Source organism: Panthera tigris, chromosome C1 (genome assembly GCF_018350195.1).
Source record: "Panthera tigris isolate Pti1 chromosome C1, P.tigris_Pti1_mat1.1, whole genome shotgun sequence".
NCBI classification, from domain to species: domain Eukaryota; kingdom Metazoa; phylum Chordata; class Mammalia; order Carnivora; family Felidae; genus Panthera; species Panthera tigris.
In genome coordinates this window covers 98,084,799-98,096,952 of record NC_056667.1, presented here as the reverse complement: position 1 = coordinate 98,096,952, position 12,154 = coordinate 98,084,799, and the positions used below count along the sequence as shown (strand labels likewise).

At 44.1% G+C, this 12,154-nt stretch overlaps 1 protein-coding gene across 1 annotated transcript in view; it reads left to right on the top strand.

Moving 5' to 3' along the window:
• CASQ2 (calsequestrin 2) overlaps positions 1 to 12,154 on the top strand; it is a 63,753-nt gene that overhangs the window by 31,613 nt on the left and 19,986 nt on the right. The window contains exons 5-7 of the mRNA XM_007073457.3: positions 1,326 to 1,399; positions 7,097 to 7,227; positions 8,669 to 8,714. Of these exons, the coding sequence (XP_007073519.1) occupies positions 1,326 to 1,399; positions 7,097 to 7,227; positions 8,669 to 8,714 (251 nt within the window). The remainder of the gene's footprint in view (positions 1 to 1,325; positions 1,400 to 7,096; positions 7,228 to 8,668; positions 8,715 to 12,154) is intronic.

Sequence of the window (12,154 nt, the reverse complement as noted above, 5' to 3'; positions counted from 1 at the left end):
CATTCTTGTAAATTTTTCAACCCCCCCCCCCAATCTGTGTTTATTGTGTTTACCTCTATTCTAGCAACCACATTGCACTGTGGTTCTCTAAGGATCCATACCCTCTCTGGGTTGTGAGCCCTCGAGATCAGTGGCTTTGTCTTATATCTTGGTGTTCCCTGAGCCAGTATTATTCTTGAAATGTTTTTGATTGACTATTAGAAAAGTCTGCATGCTCCTAGAATCCTAGCCAAAACCTATGCTTCTAATGATTAAGAGACAGGGGATTCCACAAAATGGGAGAAAGCTAATCTTAAGAATGAATCATAGGATGACCACTTTTCAGGATTATAGACATTATGCAGAGCCACCACCACCATCATTACCATCACCATCACCTTCACCTCTAAGGCTGAAAGACCAGTGTATTTGCCAGGTAGCTATCCCAATGTAGTAAGGCACAGTATGGCCATCCTCATGTGTCTCATGCCTCTCTTGACCAGTTTGGACTCACGTTTGGGACCAGAGTCAAGCATAGGCTTGATTAATTTTAAATCATCCTCCCAAGGGGTCAGAATAAAAACAAAACCTTAAAAAGAGGGAAAGAGAGGTGCCTGGGTGCCTCAGTCGGTTAAGCGTCCGACTTCGGCTCAGGTCATGATCTCACAGTCTGTGGGTTTGAGCCCCGCGTCAGGCTCTATGCTGACAGCTTGGAGCCTGGAGCCTGCTTTGGATTCTGTGTCTCCCTCTCTCACTGCCCTTCCCCTGTTCGCGCGCTCTCTCTCTCTTTCTCTCTCAAAAATAAAATAAAACATTAATGAGAGGGAAAGAAAAATGAGGATTTACCCAAAGGGGTATTCCTGCTAAGAAGTTGAAAGTACCTTCATGATGTCATCTTTAATTGAGGTTGCTTTACATACTAAGGTGGATTTTCTTCTTAGCACTCATTTATAGTAAGCTGCACTCTCTCTAGAGGGCACACTTACAACTAGTGGTGAGTTTGAGTGGAAGAACTTTTCCCTTGGGTTTAGAGTCTAATATTCTATTTTCCTCCCTCTCTGAGTTTCCTCCATTTTCTCCTTCCCATTTACCAATTCCCAAAAACACATAAAAATGTGGTAAAGGGTTCTTCTTTAGCTCAAGTGAATACCAGTCAATTCAAACACCTTGGGGGGAAATTGTGGGTTTAAATAGTACTAAATCATTATCTATCTAAATAATATCTTCTGAATAACTATCCAGTCAGGATTAATTGGCCCCCCACTTTCTCGACATTATTTAAAGAGAGAAATGTCTGCAGTGTGCATCTTGAAAATGTCTCTTTCTTTGATCTTTTTCCCTCTTAGATTACAAGGCTTTTGAAGAGGCAGCTGAACACTTCCAACCTTACATCAAATTTTTTGCTACGTTCGACAAAGGGGTAAGTACCTGTGAAACCCCGATTTAAATACTTTTGTAGGCACGTAGGATTAAAATTTGAACTTTACAGTACTGTTTTCTTCTTTTGGAAACATTAACCATCCTCCATCCATTAATACTTTCTCCAGAAGTGCTAGATGTATGGCAGGACATCACTTTTGAATGGGAGAGGGGTACAAAGATGATAAATCCAGAGGATCGAAGAGTATTTCTGAAAACAGTCCATGAAAAATGATGGACCACTCTTTGCCACCTGGATCACTAAGAGTGGGAGATGCATCAGCGGAGTGTGCCAGGACACCGGTCACTGCTTCCTTGTTTTTAGAGCGATTCTCCCCCTTCCCAGGGTTGCATGCTCCCCACTCTGTTGAGTTAGGATGGGATGGAATGGGGAGGACCACTGGTCATTTGGAGCCTCGCACGCTTCAGTAAGTTGCCTACGTCTCCAAGAGAAGTCCTTGATGTACTTGTCTATAATCCAGTTATTTCTTTTCTGGATGTGGCAAGTGCTTTCATCAGCCAAAGAACGGCCTATGTGAGGGACTTCGAATCAATGGGTAGTTTATTTGGGGTCTACTGTGGTTGGAGTTCTGACTCCAATGGCTACTATTTATCAAGGGCTTTCCATATGTTGAGTACAACTTGCAATATTGCATTTGTATGATCTCTAATCATTTCAACAACTTTGAAAGGTAAGAAGTCCCACGTCCCAGATGACAAAACAGAATTAGAAAGATTCAGTAATAACCAAGGTCTCCAGTGATTTAATGGTAGTGCTGCGATCCCCGCCTATGCCCCAAACCCCTGCCCTTTCGTTGGTACCACACACTTAAGCAGAATACCCTGTACCTGCCCTTGAGATTCAGAGTGCATGCCCACACACCCACACTCACATAGCAGACACACATAACACAAAAACTCATACATAACACACATATAAAACACCCACCACACATATAACACATACAACAAACCCAACACACATACATAACACCACACACATAAGCACACAACACACAAGACACATACAACACACACGCTCACACAACACACAAATATAACACATACCTCCTCACACACACTTACACTCAAATCCACACCACACTTACCTAGCTATACTCAATACACACATTCACACTCACATCCACACCTCCACATATATGATTCTCTGTCTCTCTCAATCTCTCTCTCTCTCTCTCTCTCTCTCTCACACACACACACCAACTAAAAACCCTAAATCACCATATTTACTAGAACAAATAAATCTAGGACAGACTAAATCCTGATCACATTCAAGTAAAAGTTAGGCAGAGAGTGGCCTACTGAGGAATAAGGTAGTGGGGGAAGGGGTTCTGATGTACCTTTATACTATGAGAAGTTCAAGTATTCTGTGAAGAACAAGAGGAAGCCTGTAAGGAAGCCTGTAGGTGCTGAAGCAGGGAAGGAGTATGACAAAAATAGATCGTATTCAATCTTTGTATATGTGTGTATTGAACCACCTCTATGGATAAAAATTCTGGATTAAAAAGGATCCAGAAGAGAGTCTATAATCTGAGTCTTGTAACCTAAACTTGAAGAAAATGTACCGTAACTGGTTGGATTAGAGTCCAAAGAGATCTTGGGCAAGAATGCCAAGAAGAAGAGTAACTATCGTTTATTAAGTACTTTTTACATGCCAGGCTTTGTACTGAGAGCTTTACATAGCTGTTTTCGATTATCTCAACGTTCCTATAAAGGAGGATTAGTATTCTCAGTCAACACAGAATGAAACCAAGGCACCGAGAGATTAAGTGATTTGCTCATGGTCACATAGTGAGTAAGTAGTCAAGCCTGATATAACCTCAGCTCAGCCTGACTTCAAAGTCAATGCCATATACTACTTACTGTACATCAGAGAAAGAAACAATACACGTGAAGCACTTCGCTGGCGTCTGGCACATTCAGCAAATGTTAGTCCTGCTGAGCATAAAAGGCAGCCATCTAAGCCCAGGAAAATGGAGGTTGGAAGATAATTTTAGAGAGAAGGGGACGTACAGGGAAGCCTAAACTGAATACATCATTGATGTTCATTTATGATAGGCCAGCAGTGACTGACGTGGCTCCTGGGTAAGAAATCATCTGAGGGAACAGAACCAGGCAGACGGGCTTGGCCAAGCAACAAAGCCTCAGTTCTGAGAAGGGTGGCCCAACACTGTGTTCAGGGTAGTGTTTGTTTTCAGACGTGCCTCCCAGCCTAACCATATGGCTTCGTGTCTGTGGCCCATGAAGAAGGTGAGGTCAGGCTATAATTAAAAACTCAGAAACCTCTTCACTCAAAACTCTGTAAGACACTGAGTCATAAGTGTCCCCGTTCACATAGCCTTGTTGGATTTTATAACATTTAAAAAGAGAAAGACACCCTGTCTTCCTCTACATGGGACACAGAAAAGCAGTCACACTTAGAGGACTCAGTGTCACTTGGGGCTTGAAAATTGCACCCATCAGTTGGGAGACAGAGCCCAAGACAAGAAGAAGATGGTGAAGTCCAGAAGGCTTGGCTGCTCCCAGCAGCTGCCTCAATGGTGTCCAGCAGGGGGCGCCAGTGAAGAAGAGGGAGCTGGAAGAACCTTTTGTTGAGACAGCATGGCAGCCCAGAGGGACACACTAGAGCAGAGGTGCTTTGTAGAGGTGTGAAGTCAGGAGAGTCCAGGGGCAAGGAGGCACTCATATAGTCTCAAAGACGAAAAAGCCAACTGGCAGAGGTCGAGATGACAAGAGGACTTGGCCACTATTGAGGTGAGGGAGAGAAAGCCAAGAGAAGACTCAAAAATAAGATTGCAAGTCTCTGTTTTGAGACAGCAAAGACTTTGAAGCTACCGAAAACATTAGGGAATCTAGGAAGAAGAATCTACTGAGCAACATAAGGATGGGGTTGATGAGTTCTCTTTCTGCAAGCAGGGAAGACGTATAACTAGAGATGGCTTTCATTTATTTATTCATTTTCTCATTCGGAGAATATTTATTGAGTGCCTTTTATGTGCCAGAAGCTCTTCTAGATGCCAGGAACACAACATCGAGCAAAACAGATTCCTGTCCCTGTAGAATTTAGAGTTAATGTGGCAGGGGAGGAGGTGAGGTGAAGCTGGGAAGACAGAAAGTAAATAAACAAACCAATAAATATGTGATATTAAATACATGAGTAAGAGATCCATAAAGACATTGAGATGTCAGGGCCGCTGATGTAGATTTGGGAGTTAGTAGTTTCCAACCGCTGTCCATATTGGTATCCCCCAAGGCGCTTTTAAAATCATGGGTTCCTGAGCCCTACATCTAGAAGTTGGTGTTTTTTTATGGTTGTGCCCAGGCCCAGGAATGTGTGTTTTCGGAGAGCTCCCTGGGGAGTTTTACCTGGCCCACAGGTTTGGGACCAGTACTGATTGATCTACGCATCCTGATCCCAAACCAAGCCACAACATCTCTGGAGCAAATGGAGCAAGAGAATCTAAGAGCTAAGGACGGCAGGCTTACTATCCAAGATACCACTGCAAGAGTGGAAGAAAGGGCTTCTCAGGGATACAGAGCGGGGCACTCTGTGGTGGTGGTGGCGGGGACATGGTGACTATCTGGAAAATTTTGTTCAGGTTTCCCAGGACTGAAACCTAAGAACATCACAATCCAACTGTACGTTCATGATCTTAACATCGCAAAGCCAGACACTGGCGCTCACGGACCGGACACACACACGCACACACACACACACACACACACACACACACACACACACTGCCTGGATTTAAATTCAGGCTCTATCCCCCTCCACATATGTGATCTTGACAAATTGCATACACAGATTGTGCCTCTGGCTCATTATCTGTAAAATAAGTATAATGATGGTTCTCACCTCAGCAATCCAAGTGAGGATTCATAAAGGACTCAACAGAAAGCACCTTGCATGAGTGCCTGACACACAGTGAGCACCCCTTGTGCTTGCTACTATTACTGTTTTCCCGCGTCCTGTCAATTCCCACTTTCTATAAGCACAGTTCCCTGGTTCCTAACATATGTAGTAAGTGAAGTCAGAAACCCAGAATCCAGTGTCATTTTAAGCCCATTCTCTGACGGGCCCAGCTTTGTAAACAACAGTTTGAAAACCCAGACACTGGTTGTGTGGTTGCTGGTTCCCTCCTACACTCCCCACCCCATCATCCACACCACCCCTGGCCCCGTACAAGAGGGGGGGATCAGTAAGAAAAAACGCCACACTTCCCTGTCCCTCAAAATCAACATGACCATAAATCTCTTTTGACTGACTGTAGTTCCTAAGAAATGTCTTTTGGAATATAGTGACCTGGAATTAATAGCAATTGATGACAAAAGCCATAGGGACACCAGTGTTGGCTCAGAATGGCCCTCCTTGTATAACAGCTTATGTAATACCCAGTTCCTCCCCCTCCCCAATTAGTCACGGCTGCCCGGGGCCTCTGTACCATCGGTTACCACCACAGGGCGTCAGCTCTTAGGCAATTCCTCTTTCGTTTCAAGGGAACCACTGTTCATCCCTGTGCTTTCTTGGACCACAGCTCTGAACTAGAAAAGAATGGCATTTGATTTTCTACAAAGCGTTGCACATTCCAGGCCTCTCAAATCATTTCACAAAAAGAGATTTGAGCTCAGCAGCTCTGCAGGCGAACACAGCAACCATTCTGCCCTGAGAGCAGACCGTGTGGCCACTTTAATCAAGAGCACCGATGTCTCCCGGGCTACAGGCTGGCTCCCCGAGCTTGTTATTTGGTAGAGGGTGAGCAGTTCACCCTGGCTTGCCGGGTACTAGCCCAGTGTTAGCACTAAGAGTCTAAAGTCTGGGAAAGCCCTCCACTCTGGACCAACCAGGATGGCTGGTCACCCTCTGGCTGGCAACAAAGCGGGCAGTTCCCAGAGCCTGAGAACCCGTAGGACAAGCCCTGCACTGAGAGAGAACCCTAGGGCCAGTGCTTTCAGCCTAAATCGAAAGGAGGGGGTAGGGGCTGACTGAGGACGGATTAATGGGTTGACCTCTGATTCTGAGTACTTGTATGCTCTAAATGGTTTCCATCAATTGCCTGTGCTATCAAAATTGGTTCAGTTAAATCCATGCATCCCAGAACACTGAGCTTGCTCTGTTGACATTTGCTTCTTCCCCCAGCCCTGGCAAATACAGTGGCGTGATGACGATTGTGCAATTAGACTTCACACTTTTTATTCCCACTGCTCCCTGCTCCTGCCTGGACCTCATCTGCCAGATAGGTTTTTTCCTTCCTATCGGTCCTTCTTGAGTCAGTTGAGCTAAGCATCGGCGATGAGTTTCTACCATTTCAACATTTAAAAAAATTTTTTTAACATTTATTCATTTTTTGATAGAGACAGAGCATGAGTGGGGGAGGGACAGAGAGAGAGGGAGACACAGAATCCGAAGCAGGCTCCAGGCTCTGAGCGGTCAGCACAGAGCCTGACCCGGGGCTCGAATTCACGGACTGCAAGATCATGACCTGAGCTGAAGTCGGACGCTTAACCGACTGAGCCACCTAGGCGCCCCTCTACTACTTGAACATTTAAGTTAAAACTGTAAAGAACACTGTCATGTCTTTGCCAGAAAACTCATGCACTCCTTACAGATGGGCAACCCACTGCCACTCTAAACTGGCATTTAAGGAAACTATTGTCGGATTTCTGAATGTTACAGGTTGCAAAGAAATTATCCTTGAAGATGAATGAGGTTGACTTCTACGAGCCATTTATGGAAGAGCCCATTGCCATACCTGACAAACCTTACACAGAAGAGGAGCTCGTGGAGTTTGTCAAGGAGCACCAAAGGTGCCCCAGATGGCATGCAGGGGATACGGGGTGGTGGTGGTGGTGGTGGTCGTGGTCTAGGGTCTGGGGAAGGGAGAAGAACCTCTTGGTCCTAACATTGTGGGCCTCCCGAGAACAACAACCTGGAGTTACTGCCCCAGTAGAACTGACGTCAGTAGTATGGCTTTGTTGGTCACTGATCAGTTGGGCAGGGATGTTGCTACCTTTTCTAAATATGGGTCTACACCTGCAAATGGGGTTAGACCACCTCCCCACAATCAGCAAATCCCCCCTAAGTCATAGTAAGATACAAGTCAAATTCCACAATAATAACAGAAGAGATTTAGTGACAGCCAAATACCAAATACCATGCTAAGTGCTTATGGAAACTATTTATCTAACATTCAACATTATGGAGTAATTAGTATTATCCCAATTTTACAGATCAAGGAGTTGGGCTACGAGTAGTTAAGTAGCTTAGCCATGGCTGAACATTTATACACAGAACTTCTGGGAGAGGAATTTTTGATACGACTTAGAGTCTCTGTAGCACAGATCGGCCAACTTTTCCCATAAAGGGCCAGAGAATAAATATTTCAGGCTCCGCGGGCCAGATGGTTTCTGTTGTAATACTCAGCTCTATGTTGTAGTGTGAAAGCAGCTGTAGACAGCATGTAAACGAATGGGTGTGGCTGTTTCCCAATAAAAGCTTATTTACAAATACAGGAGGCACTGGCTGGATTTGCCCGCCAGCTCTAGTTTGTTGACCCCTGCTCTTGAGGGAGGGACAATATTGAAACATGGAACATGGTGGTGGGTTCACTGCCTCACCACCCACCTTCTCCAACACGTGCCCACGTTGTTCATTGAACCTGGAGCATTATGATTGCATCACCTGGTCGTCCTGGTCCCCACAGGGAGGTGGCATTTGGAGGAGCAAATATCAACGTGTCCAGCACTATTTGCCAACATTCAGAAAGACATAAAACCATGAGCAAAATAGAGTTTTGCCTGTTCTTCCTACACATCCCTAAAGAGCTTTTGGGTGATGACCCAATGACAAGACAATGCAGTTCTGGGCTGGAAAAACCAAGACTTTTGTTTTCTCTCCCAGGTGTCCTCATTCTGGGCCTGTTCTGGGTTCTCAGGAGTGTCCCCTGTCAATGGGGAAGGAAATGGCTTCTTGCCCAGGGAATGAGCCCAGCCTGAGCCCTCTGACCCACTGTTTGTAATCCTTGGATCACATGGGTCTGTGAAAAGGCTGGGAGCTTCAGGCTCAGCTCTGTGTGTGACCAAGCAGGGTAGAACAGCTCTGTCTCCTTAGGGGAGATTTCTAGAGCTCTTCACCCCCTTCATGCCCTCGCAGATGAACCAGCATCTCATTGTACATTTCGCTGGGCTGAGGCTGCAGTGTCTGCCTTGGAAATCCCTCCTCAAAGAAGCTCACCTTTGTTTTTTTCAGACCCACCTTACGTCGCCTGCGCCCAGAAGATATGTTTGAAACATGGGTAAGAAAGTGGCAAACCCTTTCTGCCTTTTTAGACACGAGTATATTCCCCAAGAGGGGAGTCCCCAAACTTAAACCAAGTTTTATTGTGCTGGAATGGATGTCTGGAGGGTGGAGTATTTGAAACGTGGACAACATTTAAATTAAGTTAAATTAAAGCCCAGTTCTCCATGGACCCGGTTGAAGAGTCTTTGGTACCACCCACTAGGTAAGATTACTCCATCTCTGAGTTGGTTTCCCACAGTGACTACTGGCTTCTGTTGACTGGCAACCAGAGACCCAGGGTAATATAATGGAAGGAGCTCAGGCTGTGGGGGTCATAGAGATGCGGGTTCAAATCCAGAATCTGCTACCTGGTAGGTCTGCATCCTGCATCAAGTTATGTTATCCTTCTGAGCTTTAGTTAGTTTCTGCTTCTCAAATCAGGGCTTTTTGTTAGGGACGAGCAGTGCGAAGAACCCAGAGCATGGTAGGTGTTTGGCCAGTCAACGGTAGCCCTTTTCATAAATGTCAACTCAAGGTGCTGGAAAGCGCTAAGTCAGATTATTCCCTGGGTCTGTGTCATAGATGATGTGTCAGGTGGGTCAAAAAGATATATATTGAAAGATGGCCATGGAGGTGCACCTCCCCTCCTACCTCAGCTTTACACAAAATTCCCTAAATGATAACAACCAAAGTCTGTGGAGCATTTTTCAAAGCATGTATCCTCTTTTTTTTTTTTCCAATATATGAAGTTTATTGTCAAATTGGTTTCCATACAACACCCAGTGCTCATCCCAAAAGGTGCCCTCCTCAATACCCATCACCCACCTGCCCCTCCCTCCCACCTCCCATCAACCCTCAGTTTGTTCTCAGTTTTTAACAGTCTCTTAAAAGCATGTATCCTCTTAAGCTGGATGTTTCAACAGTTCCAAAGAGTAATGTAGAACAGGTCATATTTAACGTCATTTTACATGGGGCAACTGGTGGTCATGTGGATTAAGTTAACTACTCAAGGATACAAAACTAATAAGCATTAGATCTTGGGACTTCAGTTTAGATCATTTGGAGCCAAATCTCATGTTCTCTTTAGTAGAGTCCCCTAGAGGAAGCCATGTCCCCATAAGGCACCATTTTGTCAGGGGCTGTTGGGGGAGGAGAAAGGAATTAATATGGAGGCACTTATTTATTTATTTATTCTTTAATTCAGAGCCCAAAGTGACAGATGAACAGAACCATGGAGTAACTTAACACTTTGTGTTTTACTGCCTGGTAACTTATTTGTACATCTGAGGGCAGAGCAAACATTTCATGGGACACAGAAGAGCAAATAGTCCCGTCTGGAGGAGCAGCCTATTTAAGAACAACCCAGTGCTTTGGCAACGTATTTTCCTAACATTTAAACCTTTCAAAAATTTAACCTTAAAAATTTTTTTTAATGTTTATTTATTTTTGAGAGAGAGACAGAGCATGAGCAGGGGAGGGGCAGAGGAAAAGAGGGAGACACAGAATCCAAAACAGGCTCCAGGCTCTGAGCTGTCAGCACAGAGCCCAATGCGGGGCTCGAACCCATGAGAGGACCGTGAGATCGTGACCTGAGCTGAAGTCACACGCTTAACCGACTGAGCCCACGCAGGCGCCCCTCAAAAATGTAACCTTTAGGAGGTCTTGTGACAAGACTTAAAAATAACAAAAGTGTATAACAGTGCTTTAAAAATAATATTCCTTTAAAAACATTTTTACCTTTTACTTAAAATAATTTCAGACTTACAAAAAATAATGTAAAGAATTCCATGATCTGTTTACCAGATTCCCCAAATGTTAGCATTTTATCTCCTTTGCTTTATCACACACTTCTGGACAGATACAGATATAGACTTTTTTCCCGCTGAGTTATTTGAGAGTAAGTAGCAGATACAACTCCCCTTACCTCTAAATACTTCAGACGTTTTCTAAAAACAACGAATTTCTCTCATAACCACAATATAGTTACCAAAATCAGGAAATTAGTAAAATTCTATTTCATCTATGGACCTTATTCAAATTGACCAGTGTCTCACTAGTGCCCTGTATAGCACAAAAAAAAAAAAAAAAAAAAAAAAAAAAATATATATATATATATATATATATTTTTTTTTTTTTTTTTTTCCTGGCCCAGGATCTGATCTTGGATCTCACATTCATACTTTGTTGTTATGTTTCTCTAAGTTGTCTTTAATCCCAAATAGGCTCTTGATGTTTATCTTTCATGACACAAAGTACCATTTTATATTTTATTTTATTTTGTTTTATTTTATTTTATTTTATTTTATTTTATTTTATTTCATTTTATTATTTATCTCATCTCATCTCATCTCATCTCACCTCATCTCATCTCATCTTATCTTTGAGAAAAAGCAAGAGAGTGCACATGAGCAGGGGAGGGGCAGAGGGAGAGAGAGAAAATCTTAAGCAGCTCCATGCTCAGCACAGACCCCAGCTCGGGGCTTGATCTCATGACACTGGGATCATGACCTGAGTTGAAATCAAGAGTCGGATGCTCAACCAACTGAGCCACCCAGGCACCCCACAAAGTACCATTTTATTTTATTCATTTTATTTTTTAATTACGATTTTTTTTGAAGTGTTTATTTATTTTTGAGAGAGAGACAGAGCGTGAGCAGGGGAGGGGCAGAGAGAGAGGGAGATACAGAATCTGAAGCAGGCTTCACGCTCCAGGCTGTCAGCACAGAGCCTGACACGGGGCTCAAACTCACACCCATAAGATCATGACCTGAGCCAAACCTGGATGCTTAACCCACTGAGCCGCCCAGGGGCCCCCACAAAGTACCATTTTAAATTGAGAGTGATTCTCACTGTTCTATTGTGCTATGGCCTTTATTCTTAGTTCTTTTTATTTTCTTCATCCTTAAGAGATGCCCTGCCTTCAAGCCTTTTCTCACTGACACAGCATATCACACCCAAGACACCAACGTGCTATGGCACAAGAGCCTGTGTCCTGCCCCTCCCCCGACCACAAACACCCTGCCACCCCAAACCGCCCAGTACAAATGCTCCTTCTCATTATGTCAGAAGCAGATGTTCAGAAAGACCCTTCCACTGTCTGGCTTCACTGGAAGTCATTCTCTGCTTCCTTTTCACTTAAGGAAAAAGGTACGTTACAGCCTTTTGCTATGATATAACAATGATGGCTGGTATTTTCTACATTATTATATATTCAGTTGTTTTCTAATCAGGAAAGGGCTGTGTATTAAACCTGCTAGAGGAAAGGGCAGCTAGACTGGCTTACTTCTTTCCTACACCCCATCATGGAAAACCCACATGACTTCCCCAGAGGCCATAACCAGACCTAACGAACCCCAAGTCTCCATCTAGGGCGGGAAGCCAGGACAGACCCTTCCAGCATCATCTTTCCATCCTTAAAAAGGAGAAGTCAGAGGGATTTCTGGGGAGCCACCTTCC